The 19,987-nt window shown below is 54.5% G+C and overlaps 3 protein-coding genes across 3 annotated transcripts; 1 reads left to right on the forward strand and 2 right to left on the reverse strand.

Moving 5' to 3' along the window:
• Positions 1-1,001: 1,001 nt before the first annotated feature.
• Positions 1,002-5,508, reverse strand: ENH_00034030 (sushi domain-containing protein / SCR repeat-containing protein, putative; the record flags this gene model as incomplete). The annotated part of the gene is made up of 4 exons (XM_013580323.1): positions 1,002-1,208; positions 1,624-1,736; positions 1,918-2,427; positions 2,664-5,508. 4 exons carry the CDS (start codon positions 5,506-5,508, stop codon positions 1,002-1,004), a joined length of 3,675 nt encoding a protein of 1,224 aa, XP_013435777.1.
• A 2,621-nt stretch (positions 5,509-8,129) lies between these two features.
• On the reverse strand, positions 8,130-11,250 carry ENH_00034040 (hypothetical protein, conserved; the record flags this gene model as incomplete). The annotated part of the gene is made up of 3 exons (XM_013580324.1): positions 8,130-8,243; positions 8,816-8,900; positions 11,072-11,250. 3 exons carry the CDS (start codon positions 11,248-11,250, stop codon positions 8,130-8,132), a joined length of 378 nt encoding a protein of 125 aa, XP_013435778.1.
• Positions 11,251-12,505: 1,255 nt separating this feature from the next.
• ENH_00034050 (hexaprenyl pyrophosphate synthetase protein, putative) lies at positions 12,506-17,760 on the forward strand (the record flags this gene model as incomplete). The annotated part of the gene is made up of 10 exons (XM_013580325.1): positions 12,506-12,549; positions 13,080-13,209; positions 13,424-13,502; positions 13,798-13,917; positions 14,120-14,201; positions 14,607-14,723; positions 16,288-16,403; positions 16,699-16,785; positions 17,279-17,421; positions 17,479-17,760. The coding sequence occupies 10 exons, from the start codon at positions 12,506-12,508 to the stop codon at positions 17,758-17,760; spliced, it is 1,200 nt and encodes a 399-aa protein (XP_013435779.1).
• Between the last annotated feature and the right edge of the window lie 2,227 nt (positions 17,761-19,987).

Raw genomic sequence — 19,987 nt, forward strand, 5'->3', positions numbered from 1 at the left:
CGTGTGGGGCCCCGCTGCTGCTTTGCTTTTAAACAAATTAAGACTTCGAGACTTGTGGGGTCTCAGTCTTCAGCAGCAAAAGAAAGTCTAAAAAAGGAAGCAGCAGCTCAGCCACACAGCAGCAGCAGCAGCTGCCAGGCCCACTGGCCCTGCAGCACAGCAGCAGCAGACACACCACAGCAGCACATTTATTTATTTATTCTAAATCAATTTAAATGGCATTTATTAATTTTTATTTTATTCATTCAAAATTTAATAAAATGCCATTTATTATTTTCTGGAGATTTATTTCTTTATTTCAACAAATATAAATATAAATATAAATGTGAATATAAAATTGATCATATATAAATATAAATGTAAATATAAATATAAATGTAAATATAAATATAAAATTGATCATAAAATAAATGGAAATAGAAAGAAATAAATAAATACTTTCATTCAAAAAAGATCCACTAAAGAAAAACTCATTTTCAGAACTTGCAAATTTGTCCCAAACATGAACTTCAAAAATTCATTTTATTTTTTCCGAATTCGCATTTTTATTCCATTTTACATTTTTAAAAATAAACACCTTCTACATAATACATATGTGCAGTATATATATATATACATATATATGTATATATATACATAAATATACATATATATATATATATATATATACATGTATATATGTGTATTGATACATATATATAATGTATATATACATTTATATGTATGTATATATATAGAGTATATATGTATATATGTGTATATATGTATTATATATGTGTCAGTAAACATGCATTCACATATATATATATATATATATTTATGTATTACTGCAAATGCATGCATGCATGTGCATGCATGTGCATGCATGTGCATGCATGCGCATGCATGCATGTGCATGCATGTGCATGCATGTGCATGCATGTGCATGCATGCACAAATCCCGCAATAAGAGGCGAGGAGTGCATACAAGAAAAGGCGCAAAGGCAAAGGCGCAGCAAAAACTAAAACTGACCGGAGAAAGGAGTTGCTGCTGCTGCTGCTGCTGCAGCAGCAGAAAGCACTTTGGCTTCGCGGCGCAAATGGCGCAGCTGCGCCTCCGAAAGATCTGCTGCTTCGACGCAGCTCAAAGCAGGTTCGAAGCTGCCGTCTTCTTTGCACTCTATTGCTTCGCTCACTCCCAGCAGCACAGCTCCAGGCACGCACGAGAACTGCAGCAGCAGCAGCAGCAGCAGCAGGTGAAGCAGCAGCAGCAGCAGCAGCAGCAGCAGGTGAAGCAGCAGCGGCAACGGCGGAAGCAGTGCAGGAGCAGCAGGAACCGCAGCAGGTGCAGCAGCAGCAGCAAGTGCAGCAGCGGCAACAAGTGCAACAGTGCAGCAAAAGCAAGTGAAGTAGCAGCAGCAGCAGCAAGTGCAGCAGCAGCAGAAATACTTGAAGGAGCAGCAGCAAGTCAAGCAGCAGCAGCAGCAAATCAAACAACAGGAGCAAGTAAAACAGCGCAGCAGCAGCAGCAAGCCGAACAGTGCAGCAGCAGCAGCAAGCCACACAATGCAGCAGCAACAGCAGCCTAAGCAGTGCAGCAGCAGCAGCAGCAGCAGCAGCAGCAGCAGCAGCAGCAGCATTCACCTGAACAACAGCTCCGACGCTGTAGAAGGGCTGCTCGGGCTGCAGCACAGCCAAGTTGTCGTCGGGCCGGACGCAGACGTCGCCGCGCTCCACGTGCTCCTTCTCCTTCAGCTCTGCAGCAGCAGCAGCAGCAGCAGCAGCAGCAGCAGCAGCAGCAGCAGCAGCAGCAGCAGAGGAAGAAGCAAATGAGTTATTGCGCTGCGCATGGTTGAGTGCGATGCGTCTAGCTGCTTCTCGCGAAGAAAAGGGAAAAAGGGCGCAGCAAAGTTCGTTCTCTCTCGCAGCAGCCGCTACCGCTGCTGCTGCTGCTGCTGCTGCTGCTGCTGCTGCTGCTGCTGCTGCTGCTGCACTTGCCTCGCAGTCGCTTCTCCTTCTCCGCCACCACTGTGCCCCACAAAAGCCTTTCTGCAGAAGGAGCATCCAAAGCATTTCCACAAACACTTGCCCCTCCAACTGCTGCCACTTCTGTTTTATTCGAAGGGTCCAGGGGCCCCTCCATCCACTGACACCTGTACGGCGAGGGCCCCAGGTGCGCAGTACCCGGCAGGGGGCCCCCTGGGGGCCCCCCGGGGGCCCCCCCGGGGGCCCCCCCTGGGGCCCCCCCGGGGGCCCCCCCGGGGGGCCCCCCGGGGGCCCCTCCGGGGGGCCCCCCGGGGGGCCCCTGGGGGTGCTTCTTTTGCTGCTCCTGCTGCTGCTGCAGTGCATGCGCATGCATCCAGTCGCAAGTGGACTTCTTTGTGAAATGTTCGCAGCCGCGAATAATGCCTTCGAATCGCTGCGCCACTGCGTCCGCTGATTGGTACCCTGCAGCAGCAGCAGCAGCAGCAGCAGCAGCAGCAGCAGCAAAAGGGCGCAGCAAAGAGGCACGCACCTGCATCAGCTAGCAGCAAATCAAGCAGCAGCGGCGGAACCAGCATCCGCAGCAGCGAACTACACCACCGAGCAGCAACAGCAGCAGCAACAGCCTACAGCAGCGAACAGCAGCAGCAGCAGCAGCAGCAGCAGCAGCAGCAGCAGCAGCAGCAGCAGCAGCAGCGCACCTTCGTTGACGCATGCGTTCTGGGGCACCTGTGTCTCGAACCTGCAGAAGGCGTGTTTGTTGCACTCCTCGGGTGTCTCTACAGCAGTGCAATTAAAGAAACAAACTCCATAAATGAAATCTTGAAAACATTCCGGCTTTTGCATGCAAGCCACGGGGTCTTTAACATTTTCGCATGCATCTGTTTCCAGCTCTGGCAGCATTACCACAGTCGGGGCATTTTGGGGCCCCTCTGCCTCCTGGGGCCCCTTGGGGGGGCCCCCCAGGGGCCCCTCCGGGGGGCCCCCGGGGGGCCCCTCCTTGGGGCCCCCCGGGGGGCCCCCGGAGGGGCCCTCCTTGGGGCCCCCGGGGGGCCCCTCCTTGGGGCCCCCCTCGGGGCCCCCCTGGGGGCCCTCCTTGGGGGCCCCTTTGGGTTCTGTTTGGCTGATTTCGGTTTCTTTTTCTGTTTCTGCTTCGGATTTTGCTTCCTCGCTTTTTGCTGCAGCAGCAGCGGGTTCTTTCTTTGCTGCTGCTGCTGCTGCTGCTGCTTCTTCTGCTTCTTCTGCTTCTTCTCCTTCTTCTTCGTTGCTGCTGTCCTTTAAAGTCACGAAAGAACTTTCCCCGCTGCTGCCCAGCTGGTAGTGCTGCCGAACAGGACTTTCCCGGGGGCCCCCTAGCTGGGGGCCCCCCGGGGCCCCTGGGGCCCCCGGGGCCCCCGGGGCCCCCGCGGGGGGCCCCCCGCTTGGGGGGGCCCCCCCCTGGGGGTGGGCCTCAGCCTTGAGTTCCAGGAAAGACCCCAGGGGGCCCCCCTCTAGGGGACTCAGGAGGTCTTCTGGGTCCACTAGGGGGTGGGGGAGGGGCCCCAGGGGCCCCTGCTGCAGCCTGGCAAAAGGCAGCAAAGTTTGGTTCACAGGCAGCTGCCAGTAGTACCCTCCGGGGGCCCCCAGGGGCCCCCCAGGCTGTTCGCCGAGGCCCGCGGGGTCCAGGCCCGAGAGAACGGCTGCGGGGGGCAGCAGCCCGTGGGCCCTAATAGGACTGCTGCTGCTGCTGCTGCTGCTGCTGCTGCTGCTGCTGCTGGGGGCGCGGCTGGCGCGGCGCGGCGCGCGCGCGGCCGGCGCTTGCTGCTGCTGCTGCTGCTGCTGCTGCTGCTGCTGCTGCTGAGGCAGCTCGGCCATGTAGTCCTCGTCTGCGTCTCTGAGGGCCTCGGGCCGAAGCAGCGCGAGCTTGGCAAGAGAAGGGTACGAAAGAGCAGCAAGGGGGCCCCCCTCGGGGTCAAGAATTGCTGCTAGCTGGGCCTGCTGCTGCGCCTCGTGCTGCTGCTGCTGCAGCGAGGCCCCCGCCGCTTCTGCTGCCAAGTGCTGCAGCACCAGCCGCAGGGCCCCCGAGGCCCTCGAGAGGGCCCCCAGGTCCCGCGCCAGCAGCAGCAAAGCCTCCAAAAAGCTGCTGCCTTTTGCTGGACTTAGTGCAGCAGCAGCATCAATGGGGCCCCACATTTCTTCAATAAACTGGACAAGTTTTTGGGGCTTTTGGGCCCCCCTTTGCATCATTTGCTGCATGCGGCTGCGCTGCTTCCCCACGCGTTTGTGCTGCTGCTTCAGCAGCAGCAGCTCGGCCTTCGCGGCGGCTGCTGCTTGCTGCTGCTGCGCCTCCTCCGCGCCCGTTGCTGCTGCTGCTGCTGCTGCTGCTGCTGCTGCTGCTTGCTGCTCCCGCGCCCGCAGCACCGCCAGCGCTGCGCCCAACCCAGCAGCACGCTGCCGCTCCTTCTCCACTCCTGCAACAAAACTCTCCATTGCTTCCTGCAGCGAAACTCCCAGTCTTTTGTGCTGCTGCCACAGCAGCAGCAAATAAGTACCCACTATGCCCTCTTCTTCCAGGCCCAGCAGCCCCCTCAGCGCCTTCGGGGCCCCCGGCAGCAGCGCCAGCAGTGCTGCGTCTTCGTCTTGGGGGGCCCCCTCGGGGCCCCCCTCGGGGGCCCCCCAGGGGGCCCCCCCGGGGGCCCCCCCGGGGGCCCCCCCGGGGGCCCCCCCGGGGGCCCCCCCGGGGGGCCCCCCGGGGGCCCCCTGGGGGCCCCCTGGCTCGGGGCCCTTCGGGAGGGGCCCCCGCTCCAGCAGCCGCACCAGCTTCCCCAGCTGCAGCGCGGAACTCATCAAGTCCTCTTCTTGAGGATCTGGTGCTGCTGCTGCTGCTGCTGCTGCTTCAGCCCCCAGGGGCCCCAGCCCGAGGTCTTTCAGGTCCCCAGGGCCCAGGGAGGGGGGCCCCCCGCGGGGCCCCCCGGGGGCCCCCCGGGGGCCCCCCTGCGCTTTGGGCGGCGCCGCGGGGGCAGACTCTGTGGGGCCCCCCTTGGGGCCAGGGGGCCCCTCGGGGGCCCCCTCTGGGGGCCCCTCTGGGGGCCCCTTGGGGGCCTCTTCTTGGCTTGACTTTGATGCCTCTTCTGGGGCTGAAGGACCCTCACTGCCTCCCTCGGGGCCCCCGCCAGAGGGGCCCTTTGGGGGCCCCTCTCCTTCTGCTGCTGTGTTGGCTGCTGCAGCTTTAGGGGCCCCCTCCTCCTTGGCATCGCTGCTGCTGCTGCTGCTGCTGCTGCTGCTGTCGCTGCTGCTGGGAGGCGGTTCAGCGACCTCAGAGGAGCCGTCTCTGTCCCCTTCTGCTTCTTGTTTTTCTTCTTCTGCTGCTGCTGCTGCTGCTGCTGCTGCTCCTGCTGCTGCTGCTGCAGCTAAGAACGAGTAGGGGCGCACGGGGCGGCTGGCCTGGGCCACGGAGCTGCCCGAGGGGGCGGCGAAGCTGAGCAGCAGCAGCAGCAGCAGCAGCAGGGGGGCCCCCAAAGAGCGCATGCAGCCCCCAAGCTGGGGGCCCCTGGACTGAGGCTCCATTTGCAAGATCTTTAGGGCCTCCTTGTGCCGTTCTGGGCCCTTTAAAGACTTCGGGGGCCCCCGGGAAGGCCTGGGGACCTAAAAAAGGGTTTAAATGCCTTTTTTAGGATTAAAAAGATATTTTTGAGGCCCAGAAAGAGCCAAAGAGCTGCAGCCCTGCGGCAGCCGCCGCGAGCCTTCCAGTGTACGTACACCTCAAGGCCCTGCTGCGACTCGGCAAGCCCGGGCCCTCAAACTGCATTAAAAGAGACCCTTATGGCTGCATCTCCTTGGAAATAAACCCTAAACCCTAAACCCTAAACCCTAAACCCTAGACCCTAGGCCTTGAGGCTGAGGCGCGAAGCCCGGCTGTCTGGTGGCGCGTCGGCGCCCGCTGCTGCTGCCCACGGCTCTTTCCCTCTTCGGTTTTTCCCTTTTTCGAAAGGCTTTGAGAATTGCAATAAATAAAAAACTCTAAATTGGAGTTTAAAATGAAACAGCAGCAAGAAAGAGAGGCAGCTGCTGCAGCAGGCGGTGACCTCTCGGGCGCCGGGGCCCGCGCCTGGCCCGCAGTCCAGTGGGCAGCAGCAGCTGACCGCTCGCTGCAGCAGCTGTCTGTCTTTCTTTTTGCTGAAATAAACTTAAATGCATTTCCAAATTATATTTGCAACTTTATTTGCTTTTTTAAACGGCCAAAAGAGGCCCCCAGACCCCCGCAGCGCAGCTAGCCTCCCGGCGAGGCAGCGGCGTTCGGGTGTACGTACAGCTGCGGCTGTTTGCCCGCAAGCCTGCACGCGGTGTACGTACACCTGAAGCAAAAACCCACCCTTTTGCCTTTTCTTTTATCTTCATTTTATTTCTTTTGCTTCCAGAAAACTCCAGAAGTCCCCAGAGGCCCTTTTGCCGGCAGTTCGGCGCAGCAGCAGAAGGCTCTAGGGGGCTCGGAGCTCCCAAGACACCCGAGCCCAAGGCTGCAAACAAATAAACAATAAATCAACAAGTTCAGAATAAGTAAATAATTATAAATAATAAATAAAGACCAATAAACATATTTTAAATTCTAATTGCAAATATATCGGGGCCTCGAGGGTTTAGGGTTTACGGGCCAAGACCCGAGCGCCCTCGGCACTCGCTGCCGCTAGACGCAGCGAAAACCCTAAACCCTAAACCCTAAACCCTAAACCCTAAACCCTAGAGCACCTGCAGACTGCCGCAGAGGCAAGGAGAGGGGCGGGCAGCAACAGATGAAGAAAAGGCCTCCAAGAGGCAGAGAGTCCAGTTTGTTAGCTTTTGTGGCTCTCTTGCAGGCAGCAGCAGCAGACTGCTGCTGCTGCTGCTGCTGCCTGCTGGTCTCCGCCCCACAAAGCTCCCTCTAGCTGATGCGCGCTGCGCTGCTGCAGCGCTGCTGCAGCAGCGCAGCAGCAGCGCTGCAGCAGGAAGCTGGGGGCCCCCCTGAGTCTGGGGGGCCCCCCTGTGTCTGGGGGCCCCCCTGCGTCTGGGGGCCCTTTCGTGCCTGGGGGGCCCCCACGGGCCTTAGGGGCCCCCTTGGGTCGGGGGGCCCCCCGCAGGGGCCCCCTCGGTACCCTTTTGCTGCAGCAAGACCTCTTGCTGCAGCAAGACTCTTTTGAAGCTCTAGGGAAAATAAAACTCGAAGCTTTTGCTGCTAAGAAAAAAAGAAACCCCACACTGGCGCTTTGCGGTGTATAGACAGCTCTGCGGTGTACAGACACCTCGGCGCAGCGCGCTGTGGGGTGTCGGGGCCCTCTGGGGTGTACGTACACCTGAGATGCCTGCGGGGCTGCGACGAAAGAACTGACTTTGTTGCTGCAGTTTTTAAGAGCTGCTGCAGCAGCCGGGGGCAGCAGCACCCCACAAAAAGCGCTGCAGCAGCAAGGTGCAGCAGCACCACTCAAAGGAGCTGCTGCAGCAGCCAAGGGCTGCAGCGCCGCACACAAAGGATGGGCAGCGCCAGCGAAGCAGCTGCTGCTGCAGCTGCTGCTGCAGCTGCTGCTGCAGCTGCTGCTGCAGCTGCTGCTGCAGCAGCCCAGGCAGCAGCGCGCTGCAGAAGGGCGCTCCCGCTGCAGTGCAGCAGCAGCAGCAGCTGCCGAGGCAGCAGCGCCCCCTACACGAGCCAAGGCAGGGAGAACTCTGAGGTGTCTGTCTGTACACCCGAGGTGTCTGTACACCCCAACTCAGGTGTCTGTACACCTGAGGTGTCTGTACACCCCAACTCAGGTGTCTGTACACCCCAACTCAGGTGTCTGTACACCCAACTCAGGTGGCTGTACAGCTGAGGTGTCTGTACACCTGAGGTGTCTGTACACCCCAACTCAGGTGTCTGCAGACCTGAGGTGTCTGTACACCCCAGCTGAGGTGTCTGTACACCTGAGGTGTCTGCACAGCTGAGGTGTCTGTACACCCCAGCTCAGGTGTCTGCAGACCTGAGGTGTCTGTACACCCCAACTCAGGTGGGGTGTACAGACACCTCAGGTGTCTGCACAGCTGAGGTGTCTGTACACCCGAGCTCAGGTGTCTGTACAGCTGAGGTGTCTGTACACCCGAGTTCAGGTGTCTGCACAGCTGAGGTGTCTGTACACCCGAGTTCAGGTGTCTGTACACCTGAGGTGTCTGTACACCCGAGCTCAGGTGTCGGGCTTGAGCCGCTCCGCGAGGGCCTCCGCCTCCGCATTTCGGCCCAACTTGTAAAGAGTTTCCACTTTGCTGGTCAGCAGCCGCTGCTCCCTCATGTCCATTACCTGCATAAAACCCTAAACCCTAAACCCTAAACCCTAAACCCTAAACCCTAAACCCTAAACCCTAAACCCTAAACCCCCCCCTAAACCCTAAACCCTAAACCCTAAACCCTAAACCCTAAACCCTAAACCCTAAACCCTAAACCCCAGCCCCGCACTCTCTGCTTCCCGCCGCCCGGCCCTTCTGCCCGCCAGGTGTACAGACACTCCAAACTCCTCTACGCCCCTCTGCTGCCCCCTGGGGGGCCCCCAAACTCCTTCCCTGTGGGGCCCCGGGGCCCCAGGGGCCCCCACAAGACTTAGGGGCCCCCAAGAAGGACTAGGGGCCCCCCAGAAGACTTAGGGGCCCCCCAGAACGCTTAGGGGCCCCCAAAAAGACTTAGGGGCTCCATAAAAAACCCCAGGGGCCCCCTACAAGGCCCCAGGGGCCCCCAGAAGGCCGCAGGGGGCCCCAAAAGACCCTGGGGCCCCATTGAGGGCCCCAGGGGCCCCTGTGGAGGACCCAGGGGCCCCTGTAAAGGCCCTAGGGGCCCCCTTGGGGGCCCCAGGGGCCCCTTTTGCTGCAGGGCCCTCACCTTTTCCCTGTCTTGCCGCAGCAGCTGCAGCTCCTGAACAGCAAGAAGCTTCTTTCTTTCCTCCCTTATCTTTCGAATTTCGCGCCTGCGAAGCAGCAGCAGAAACCCCACAAAGAGGCGCTTCTGAGGTGTACGTACACTCCAGGCTGTGCGTACACCCCGGGGTGCGCGTTGGGGTGTACGTACACCCCGAGGTGTCTGTACACCCCAAAAGAAACATCAATAAATATGTCAATAAAAAAGAAGCAAAAGAAACATCAAATAAAAGAGGAAAAGAAACATCAAATGAAAGAGAAAAAGAAGCAAAAGAAATATCAAATAAAAGAGAAAAAGAAGCAAAAGAAACATCAAATAAAAGAGGAAAAGAAACATCAAATGAAAGAGAAAAAGAAGCAAAAGAAATATCAAATAAAAGAGAAAAAGAAGCAAAAGAAACATCCAATAAAAGAGAAAAAGAAACATCAAATAAGAGAGAAAAAGAAGCAAAAGAAGCATCAAATAAAAGAGAAAAAGAAGCATCAAATAAAAGAGAAAAAGAAGCATCAAATAAAAGAGAAAAAGAAGAAAAGAAAGATGAAATAAAAAGAAAATAAAAAAGAAAATAAAAAAGAAAATGAAAAAGACAAACATGCGCTCGGCCTCGTCGTTGAACTCCGTCTGCTCCTTCCTCAGCGGCGGCGCCTGGGCCTGCGGGAACTCCGACAAATTCAAATTTTAATTTTAATTTTAATTTTAATTTTAATTTTAATTTTAAATTATTTTCAATTTTAATTCTTTTTAAGTCAAAGTGGCCCCAAAAGCAGCAGCAAAACACTAAATAATGCCACAATTCAACAAAGACAGACACAACAAATCCAGCAGCAAATCAAAGCCCCTTAAAACGCCCTTGGGGGCCCCCTAGGGGCCCCCCAGGGGCCCCCCAGGGGCCCTCTGGGGGCCCCCTAGGGGCCCCCTAGGAGGCCCTTTGGGGGCCCCCTGGGGGCCCCCAAGAGGCTCTGTGGGGGCCCCCTAGGGGGCCCCCACAGGCCAATTGGGGGGCCCTTCAACAAATTGGAATAAAAAATTGAAATTGTTTTCAACTTGAAATTGTTTCGATTTTGAAATTGTTTTCAATTTAAAGTTGTTTTAAACAGCAGCAGCAAAAGAGATAATAAAGGCATTTGAAGAAGCAGAAAAAAGAGAAAAAGAAAAACTCAAAAAGAACCAAAAAGGGCCAAAAAGAGTTGTAAAAAGAAAACAAAAAATAAAAAAAAGAAATAAAAAAGACAAAAAGAGTAGTCTTTCGAAAGCCAAAAAAGGGAAAAAAGAATTCCAAAAAGACCCAAAAGGGGTCCGAAAGAAGCGGAATAAAAGGAGGCAAATGGAATTTGAGAAAAGTGGAAAAAACAAAAAAAGAAAAGAAAAAAAAAGAAAAAAAAAGAAAAAAAGAAAAAAAGAAAAAAGTAATTCACCAAACGCATGCGCTCCTCCGCCTCCCACAACTCCAAATTGTAAAACTTTTTGTGCGGCAAAGAGGCCGTGTTGAAGTCCTCTGCGAAGTCGCTGAACAACTTCTTCTCCTCCTACACAAACCCTAAACCCTAAACCCTAAACCCTAAACCCTAAACCCTAAACCCTAAACCCTGAACCCTGGACCCTAAACCCTGAACCCTGGCGCCAGTCGGCAGCCGAGGAACGTCCCGTCGCAGGTGCGCAAAGGCAAACCCTAAACCCTAAACCCTAAACCCTAAACCCTAAACCCTAAACCCTAAACCCTAAACCCTGGGCTTTCAGGGCTGCTTGCCATCTGGTTCTTTCTCCTTTTTCTCCTTTTTGCGCTTTTTGTGCTTTTTGGACTTTTTGCTTTTTTTGCTGCGGCTCTTCTTCGCTTCTGCTGCACTTTTTGCTTTCTTGCGCCTGCGGAGCAGCAGCAGCAGCAGCAGCAGCAGCAGGCTTCAGCAGCAGCAGCGGGAGACCTCAGCAGCAGCAGCAGCAGCGGGAGACCGAAGCAGCAGCAGCAGCAGCGGGAGGCTTTAGCAGCAGCAGCAGCAGGAGGCTTCAGCTGCAGCATCGGCAGCAGCAGGAGGCAGCAGCAGCAGCAGCAGCGGGAGGCAACAGGCGAAGGCTCAGCAGCAAATCGAGCAGCAAATAAGAAAAAGATAATTTAATTTATTATTAATGCAGCAAAAGAGAAAAAATAAAAAATAAAAAAGAAATAAATTCTAATTTTGAATTTAAACTTTGCTGCAGCAAAAGAGAAGCAAAAAGAGGCCCTACCGCCGCCGCTCGTCCTCTGATGAGTCGCTGCTGCTGCTGCTGCTGCTGCTGCTGCTGTCGCTGCTGCTGCTGCTGTGGTGCCGCTTCCGCTTCTTTCTGCTGCCTTGCGGAGCAGCAGCAGCAGCAGCAGCAGAGACCTCCACTACATCCTCCTCTTCTGAGTCACTACGGGAGGGCATTTTCCATAATCTGCAGCTGCAGCGTCTGCTGCTGCTGCTGCTGCTGCTGCTGCTGCTGCTGCTGCTGCTGCAGCTGCTGTTGTTGCTGTTGTTGCTGCTGCTGCTCGTGCTGCTGCTGCTCTCCTTACTCAAGCTGCAGCAGTCCTGCAACAGAAGGAAGATAAGAGGGCCCAGCACGAGCTAAACTGGGCCGTTGCTGCTGCTGCTGCTGCTGCTGCTGCTGCTGCTGCTGCTGGCGATGGTGCTGCAGCTGCTGCTTGTCGAGCAGCAGCAGCAGCAGCAAAGCCGTTTTAAGTTTTTGTTTTTCGATTTGCTGCTGTGTGCCGGGGTGTACAGACAGCTGCTGCTGCCTATCGCATGCAGCCCCGAAAAGGCCCGAGGGGCCCCCAGGCCTCAACCCTGCTGCTGCTGCTGCTGCTGCTGCTGCTGCTGCTGCTGCTGCTGCTGCTGCTGAAGAGGATTCCCTTTTTTGGAATCTTGAGGGTGTACAAAGCCCTCGACTTGCTGCTGTGTGTTCTGGGGTGTACGTACACCCCGCGACCGCAGGCGCAGCTGGCTGGGCCGCTGACGGAAATTAATTTCATTTATTTTTATTTCTTTTTTATTTTAAAACTTTAATTTAAATTTTATTTTTTATTCTTTTTCAAAAGAGCAGCAGCACAACTCCGAGCCGCCGCTGCAGCTGCTGGGCGGCCCCTCGTGATTTATATCTTCACTGCGTGGCCCCAGCAGCAGCAGCAGCAGCTGCTGCTGCTGCTGCTGCTGCTGCTGCTGCTGCTGCTGCTGCTGCTGCTGCTCGCGTGTGTCGCTCTTCCAGGGCCCCGGCCTCTCTTCTGCTGCCTTTCTGCTGCTGCTGCTGCTCTCGCCTTCCCTCGCGCCGCAGCAGCTTCTTCCGCCCCTCTCTTTGCTGCTGCTGCTGCTGCTGCTGCTGCTGCTGCAGCGCGGACACCTGGCTGCAGCATTCTTTTTGCTGCTTCTTTTCAACTTCAAACTAAAAGCTGCTGCTGCTGCTGCACCAATGCGGCTGCTTCTTTCCCTGGAGCCCCAGGGGGCCCCCAAAGCTTTCCCCCGCAGCCTTGGGGGCCCCCAGGGGCCCCTGTACCCTATGGGGGGCCTCGGGGGCCCCCGGGGCCCCGGGGGCCCCCGGGGCCCCCGGGGGCCCCATAGCTTGCTGGGGGGCCCCGGGGGCCCCCGGGGGCCCCATAGCTTGCTGGGGGCCCCCCTGGGGGTGAAAAGTTTTTCGGCTTCTTCTGTAATGAAGGCGGCTTGGGAAGCATTAAAAAGAAGACAAATTGAAAAGTAAGTATTTAATTAATTTAATTAATTTAATTAATTAATTAATTTAATTAATTTAATTAATTTAATTAATTTAATTAGTTTAATTATTTTAATTATTTTAATTAATTTAATTAATTTAATTTAATTAATTTAAATGTGTTTTTTAGTTGTGATTTATTATTCGGATTGTTTAAATGGCTTTTTTGCTTCTTATTTTGGCTGACTCGTTTGGCCGCTGCTGCAGCTGCTGCTGCAGCTGCTGCTGCCGCTGCTGCAGCTGCTGCTGCAGCTGCAGCTGCAGCTGCTGCTGCAGCTGCTGCAGCTGCTGCTGCAGCTGCAGCTGCAGCTGCTGCTGCAGCTGCTGCAGCTGCTGCTGCTGCTGCTGCTGCTTTGGGGTTTTTTTGGCGCTTTTTGGTTTTTTGTGTCCAATTATTTTGCTGTTTGGTTCATTTAAATGGTCTCTTTTAATTAATTTTGTTTATTATTCTTTTTATCTTTTATTTGTTTTTATTTTTATCTTTTTTGTTTTTTATTTCTTTTCTTTTTTCCAGGCTGCTGCCAGCGCTGTCTCTTAACCCCCCGCTGCCCTCTTGTGTGTCTCTGGGCACTCAAGTGCTGCAGCAGCAGCCAGCAGCAGCAGAAGCTCTCCGCAGAGCAGCAGACATCGAGCAGCAGCTCCAGGTTTGCTGCTGCTGCTCTTGCTGCTGCTCCTGCTGCTGCTGCTGCTGCTGCTGCTGCTGCTGCTCCCTCAGCTCCCCTGCTTCTGCTGCTGCGGCAGTGTCAGCGGCCGCCGCCAGAGCGCAGCAGCCGCTGCTGCTGCTGCAGTTGCAGCTGCTGCTGCAGCTGCTGCTGCTGCTGCAGTTGCTGCTGCTGCTGCTGCTGCTTGTGTCTCCAGGCAGCCACTTTGGGCCGCAACATTTCTTCTTTGTCTCCTTCTGAGCTGAAAGGTCTTGACTGGAGTCTCTTAGATGCTGGTGCGTTTTTGCTGCTGCTTTAATTATTTATTTCCTTTTTAACTCCTCTGCTGCTGCTGCTGCTGCTGCTGCTGCAGCACGGGGATTGTTTCTCTTTTGCTGCCTTCTCTGCTGCTGCTTTGAGTGTCTTTGTATGTATTTCCCTGGGGGGATGCAGCAGCAGCAGCAGCAGCAGCAGGTTTTGTTTCTCTATTTTGCTGCTTCCCCTGCAGCAGCAGCAGCAGCGCGAACAGCGACTTTCTCTGCCTCTTAGCTGCTGCTGCTTCTGCTGCTGCTGCTGCTGCTGCTGCTGCAGCAAGGGCTTTGAACCCCGAAGTCTCCGCCGTGGCGAAGTATTTGCTGCAGGTCCCCTCGAAGCGCTTCAGGCCTTTGCTGCTGCTGCTGCTGCACCGCGCGCTGCAGCACTGCGTGCCTGGTAAACCCTAAACCCTAAACCCTAAACCCTAGCTCCCAAACCCCAGGCCTAAACCCCAATCTCCAAACCCTAAACCCTAAACCCTCGGCCCTGAGGGCCGACGGGTGTGTACTGACGCGGCAGCAGCAGTTCAGCAGCAGACAATTAAATAAACAAGACTTGGAAGCAGCAGCAGCAGCTGGTTTCTTGTTTGCTGCTGCAGCACAAGACAGAGACAGCAGCAGCAGCAAAGAAGTGCTGCCACTTATTATGGTCCCCGTTGCAGAGCTCATACACACAGCAACGTAAGTGAGCAGCAGAAACACCGGGGGGCCCCTTGGGGGCCCCTGGGGGCCCCTTGGGGGCCCCTGGGGGCCCCCAGGGGCCCCTAGAAGGTTCTGAGGCCCTTTGGGGGCCCTTGGGGGCCCTAGAAAGCTCAGTGGGCCTCTGGGGGCCTCTGGGGGCCCCCGGAGGCCCCCAGGAGATCCGGAGGGTTCCTGGGGGCCCCTGGGGGCCCCTGGGGGCCCCTGGGGGCCCCTGGGGGCCCCTGGGGGCCCCTGGGGTTCTGACATTTTACTGTTCGGAGGTTTCGCGTCTGTTGTCTTCTTCCCCACTTTTGCTTCGTGGCTCACCCCACGCCGCCGCCGCTGCTGCTGCTGCTGCTGCTGCTGCTGCTGCTGCTGCTGCTGCTGCTGCTGCTGCTGCTGCAGACTGATGCACGACGACGTGCTGGACGAGGCCCCGACGCGGCGCGGGCGGACTTCGGCGCCATTTGCCTTCGGCAGCAAAAAAGCCGTTTTGGGCGGCGACTTCCTTTTGGCCCGCGCGTGAGCCCCGGGTGTACGTACACCCCAACGCCTGCGTGCATGCAACGCGTGCATGCGACGCGTGCATGCAACGCGTGCATGCAACGCATGCATGCGCCTGGTGTACGTACACCCCAACGCCTGCGTGCATGCGACGCGTACATGCGCCTGGTGTACGTACATCCCAACGCCTGCATGCATGCAACGCATGCATGCGGTGCATGCATGCGCCAGGTGTACGTACACCCCAACGCCTGCGTGCATGCGGTGCTTGTTGCATGCGGCGCATGCATGCGTTGGGGTGTACGTACACCGCAGGTGGACGTACACCCCGACGCATGCAGCGCAGAAACGGGCCCATGGCGGCCCGGGTGTACGTACACCCCAAGTGTCTGTACACCCCAAGTGTATGTACACCCCAAGTGTATGTACACCTCAAGTGTATGTACACCCCAAGTGTCTGTACACCCCAAGTGTCTGTACACCCCAAGTGTATGTACACCTCAAGTGTATGTACACCCCAAATGTCTGTACACCCCAAGTGTATGTACACCCCAAGTGTCTGTACACCCCAACAGCCCACCACGTGCATAAACGGGTGTATGGACAGCTGGGGTGTACGTACACCCCAAGACTCACAACGACCAGGGTGTGTCTGCACTGGGGTGTACGTACACCCCAACACAGGCACCTACGCAGCAAAAGCAGGGTGCATGCACACCTGAGGTGTACGTACACCCCAACGCACAAGAGGGCCGGGGTGTACGTGCACCCAAAGGCTTCTGGGGTGTACGTACACCCCAAATGCCAGGCTTGCAGTGTTGGGGCTTTTGCCCAGTTTGTCGCGAAGCTTTATTTTTTTATTTCTTTTGCTCCTGTTATTTCTTTTATTTCTTTTCGTTTTTTGTTTATTTTGTTTCTTTTGGTCCTTTTGTTCCTTTTTTTGGTTTTGTTTCTTTTGCTCATTTTGTTTCTTTTGTCTACTTTGTTTACATTGTTTATTTTATTTATTTTATTTATTTTGTTTATTTTATTTATTTTGTTTATTTTATTTATTTTGTTTATTTTGTTTATTTTGTTTATTTTGTTTATTTTGCTTATTTTGCTTTTAAAAATGTTTTTCATTTATTGTCAGAAAGGCACCGCCGCGCATCTCAGTGCCCTTTTGGGATAGATGCACGCAGTGCTGCTGCTGCAGCGGCTGCTGCTGCTGCTGCTGTAGCTGCAGCAGCAGCTGCTGCTGCTCCTGCCCTGATGCTCTCAGAACCGCCCTTGTTTCTCTGTTGCTTCTGTGCTCTTTTTTTGCCCTTTTTGTTTTTTATCTTTTTTTGTTTCCTTTTCTTTCTTTTTTTTTGCTTCTCCGCCGTTCCTTCTGTTTGTTTCCGCCTTTTCCTTACTGCCCAAACCCTAAACCCTAAACCCTAAACCCTCGTTTCTGCTATGGAAGCGGCTGTGCGCTGCAGTGGTGTGTTAAGCCCTCTGCGGCTGCCCCGTTGCTTTTGCTGCTAGCTGCCTCCCTTCACACGGCGCCCTTGCTGCTGCTGCTGCTGCTGCTGCTGCTGCTGCTGCTGCTGCTGTGCTGCAGCAGCAGCATCGCGGCCACAGCTGGCTACCCAGAGGTTTGCTTCCGCGTCGCCCAGGCAGTGGAAAATCTGGTCACGGGCGAGCTGCTGCAGGCCCTCACAAAGACTTCAGATATAGGTAGGGAGCTAGCTAGCTAGCTAGCTAGCTAGCTAGCTAGTTGTTTAGCTCGCCAGCTAGCTAGCTAGTTGTCTAGCTAGCTAGTTGTCTAGCTAGCTAGCTGACTAGCTGGCTAGCTGACCAGCTGGCTAGCTGACCAGCTGGCTAGCTGACTAGCTGGCTAGCTGACTAGCTAGCTAGCTAGTTGTCTAGTTAGCTAGCTGGCTAGCTGTGCAGCACTTCATCTCTGTTATTTTTTGTTCTCTTTTGTCTCACTATATTTGTCTTTCTGTTTTTGCTGCTGCTGCTGCTGCAGCAAAAGCCTTCGAGGCCCTTTTGGCCAAAAGCTACTGCAAAACGGGGTCCCTCATGGCTGAGACCTGCGCCTGCTTAGCTGTGCTGGGTAAGTAGCAGCAATCTGCTGCTGCTGCTGCTGCTGCTGCTGCTGCTGCTGCTGCTGCAGGCCGTTTCATCTTTTTTCTCGTCTTTTTTGTCTCCCTCTTTCGCGGTTTTTTGTGGCCCATTTGAGGCTCGCTTTTGGCGCTTTCTTTGACTCTCTTTGTGGCTTTTTTTGTCTTTTTTTTCTTTTTTTCTTTTTTATTTCCTTTTTAAATTCTTTTTCTCTTTTATTTTCCCTTTTATCCCCTTTTTCCTCTTCTTGTTTTTATATCCTCCCTTCCCCTTTATGTCTGTTTGCCCCTGTGGCCTCCCAAGAGGCGCTTTGGCCGCAATTGGCGTCGTTTTTGTCGAAACTGATGTCATTTTTCTCGTTTTTTTCTGTTTTTTGGTTCTTTTAATCTCAAAAGGCCATTAAATTGATTAAATTCTTTAAAAATCCTTCAAATTGTTTCAAAAATCTCCGAAATCCGCGCGAAATTGCGCCTTTTTGGCCTCAGGCGGCTACAGCCGCGCCTGGGTCCGCTGGAGCCACGACTTGGGCGCGGCCGTCGGCCTCGCCTTTCAACTGCTGGACGACGAGGCCGACTTGCTGGCCTCTGCGCAAACCCTGGGCAAACCCTCAAACAGCGACTTGCGCAACGTCAGCTGCTGCTGCTGCTGCTGCTGCTGCTGCTGCTGCTGCTGCTGCTTGTTGCAGGGCATTGCGACTGCGCCGTTGCTGCTGGCAGCACAGGAGCACCCGCAGCAGCTGCTGCCGCTGCTGCAGCGGCAGCTAAAGGGCGAAGGAGACCCAGATTTAGCAGCAGCAAAAATAAGAGAAGGCGCAGCTCTTCCCAGGGCCCGCCTGCTGTCTCGGGTGTACATACACCACGTGCTGCAGCTGCTGCAGCAGCTGCCACGCGAGACGCAGCAGCAGCAAAACGCAGCAGCAGATCTCGCTGCTCTCCTGCAGTGGATAACACAAAGATCAAGTAAATGAAGCCCCATTGAGCCATGGGGGCCCCCCACGTGGGGGCCCCTCTTTGGGGGCCCCCAGAGGCCCCCATGAGGGCTTGTGGGGCCTCTTTGGGGCCCCAGTGGGCTTTTTTGGGGCCCCCTCTGGGGCCCCTGAGGGCCCCCGCTGGGGCCTAGGGGGCCCCCGTGGTGTCCTAGGGGCCCCCTGAGGGGGCCTAGGGGCCCCCTGAGGGGGCCTAGGGGCCCCCTGTTGGGGCCTAGGGGCCCCCTGTTGGGGCCTAGGGGGCCCCTGTGGGGGCCTCGGGGGCCCCTGGAGAGGGCTGGGGGCCCCTGGGGGCCCCTGCTAGGTTGGCAGGGCCCCATAGGGTTTACTGAGCTTGGGGGCCCCCGGGGCCCCCATAGGGTTTACCAAGCTTGGGGGCCCCCCTGGGGGCCCCTCTGGGGGCCCCTGAGAAGCCGCTGGGGCCCTGTGCCTTTGCTGCTTCTCCGGGGCCCCTTAAAGTGCCTTTAAAGGCATTTTAAGGGGCCCCCAAGACAATAGAGAAATAAAAGGAGAGTCTCCTTTAAATAGAGGGGCCCCTGAATGTCTTAAGATTTGAAGCGGGATAGAGAGCTGCAAATAAGAGCATTTGCATGTCTAGTAGGGTTTAGGGTTTAGGGTTTAGGGTTTAGGGCTTAGGGTTTAGGACTTAGGGTTTAGGGCTTAGGGTTTAGGGTTTACGGCTTAGGGTTTAGTGCCTAGGGTTTAGCGTTTAGGGCTTAGGGTTTGTGCTGACTGCGAAAGACTCACTTCGGCGGCCCTGCGTGGAGGGCATAGGGTTTAGGGTTTAGGGTTTAGGGTTTAGGGTTTAGGGTTTAGGACCAGTAGGATGAACCCAACTGTGAATAAATGCAAATGTATTTATAGATGTTTTAAATATTGCAAATATGTTAAGGAATGTTTTAAAATAGAATTCCATTTTTGAAAATATTTTTTAATGGAAAAATATATTTTCAAATCTGTCTACAAATCTTCACAAAATACCCAGCTGTATGTCGTTCATGTAGGTATATTTATATTTATATTTATATTTATATTTATATTTATATTTATATTTACACTCATATTTATGTTTACATTTTATATTTATATTTATATTTACATTTATATTTGTATATATTTATATTTATATTTATATTTACATTTTATATTTACATTTATATTTATATTTGCATTTATATTTACTCACTAAGGCAGAGCATCGCACTGCACTTGCATTGGGAAAATGCATTTTTTGAAAGCAATTTGAGAGATAAAATGGAAATAAAAAAAAACCCTTTAAAGCCCTTTTGAGGCCTCTTTGCCGCTTCTTCTTTGGGGGACTTCATTGCGAAAAAAGCTTTCTTTTGCTGCAAGTAATTCTTTCTCATTTGATATATTTGTGTAAATATGTTTTTTATTTGGCCTTTTTTCGGCTTTTTGAACTTTTTTTCTTTTTTTTTTCTTTTTTTTCGCCTTTTTTGTCCCCTTTGGCGCTCTTATTGTCCCTTTTCGTGCTCTCCAAACCCTAAACCCTAAACCCTAAACCCTAAACCCTAAACCCTAAGCCCTTTTTGTGTCTCTTTTTTGTGTAGTTTAAAGCCTCTTTTGGCTAAAAGTGCCTCTTTTCCTTCAAAAAGTGTCTATTTCTGCCGCTTTTGGGTCTTTTTTTCTGCTTTTTCGGACATCTGAGATAAGTCCCAGAAAGCTCTGAAAGCAAACTTGCATGCATTCCTGAAAGCAAACTTGCATGCATCCACTTGAGAGAAAGTTCTCAACTTCTCGCTCAGCAGTGTGCGCTTTAATGACACGCAAGAGGGCCTCTTAAGCCCGTGGGGCCTTCTGGCTCTCCGGGGCCCCGGGGGCCCCTGGGGGCCCCCCAAACTCGCCTCCTCATCACTCGAACCGCTGCTGCTGCTGCTGCTGCTGCTGCTGCTGCTGCTGCCGCTGTCATTTAAACCCTTGGGGGGCCCCCCAACTTCGTCGCCAGCCACCGAAAGGGCCTCAAATGCCTGCAGCAAGGGCCCCTGCTCTGGGGGCCCCTGGGGGCCCCTGGAGGCCCCTGGGGGCCCCTGGAGGCCCCTGGGGGCCCCTGGGGGCCCCTGGGGGCCCCTGGGGGCCCCTGGGGGCCCCTGGGGGCCCCTGGGGCCCCTATCTAAACGTGTCACTGCCGTTCTCAAGTACCTTAAAGCTGTGGAAAATGCCTCATAAGTGAAAGGCAAAAGCTGTGCAT

This window comes from Eimeria necatrix, genomic scaffold (genome assembly GCF_000499385.1).
Source record: "Eimeria necatrix Houghton genomic scaffold, Enh_scaff249, whole genome shotgun sequence".
NCBI classification, from domain to species: Eukaryota; Apicomplexa; class Conoidasida; order Eucoccidiorida; family Eimeriidae; genus Eimeria; species Eimeria necatrix.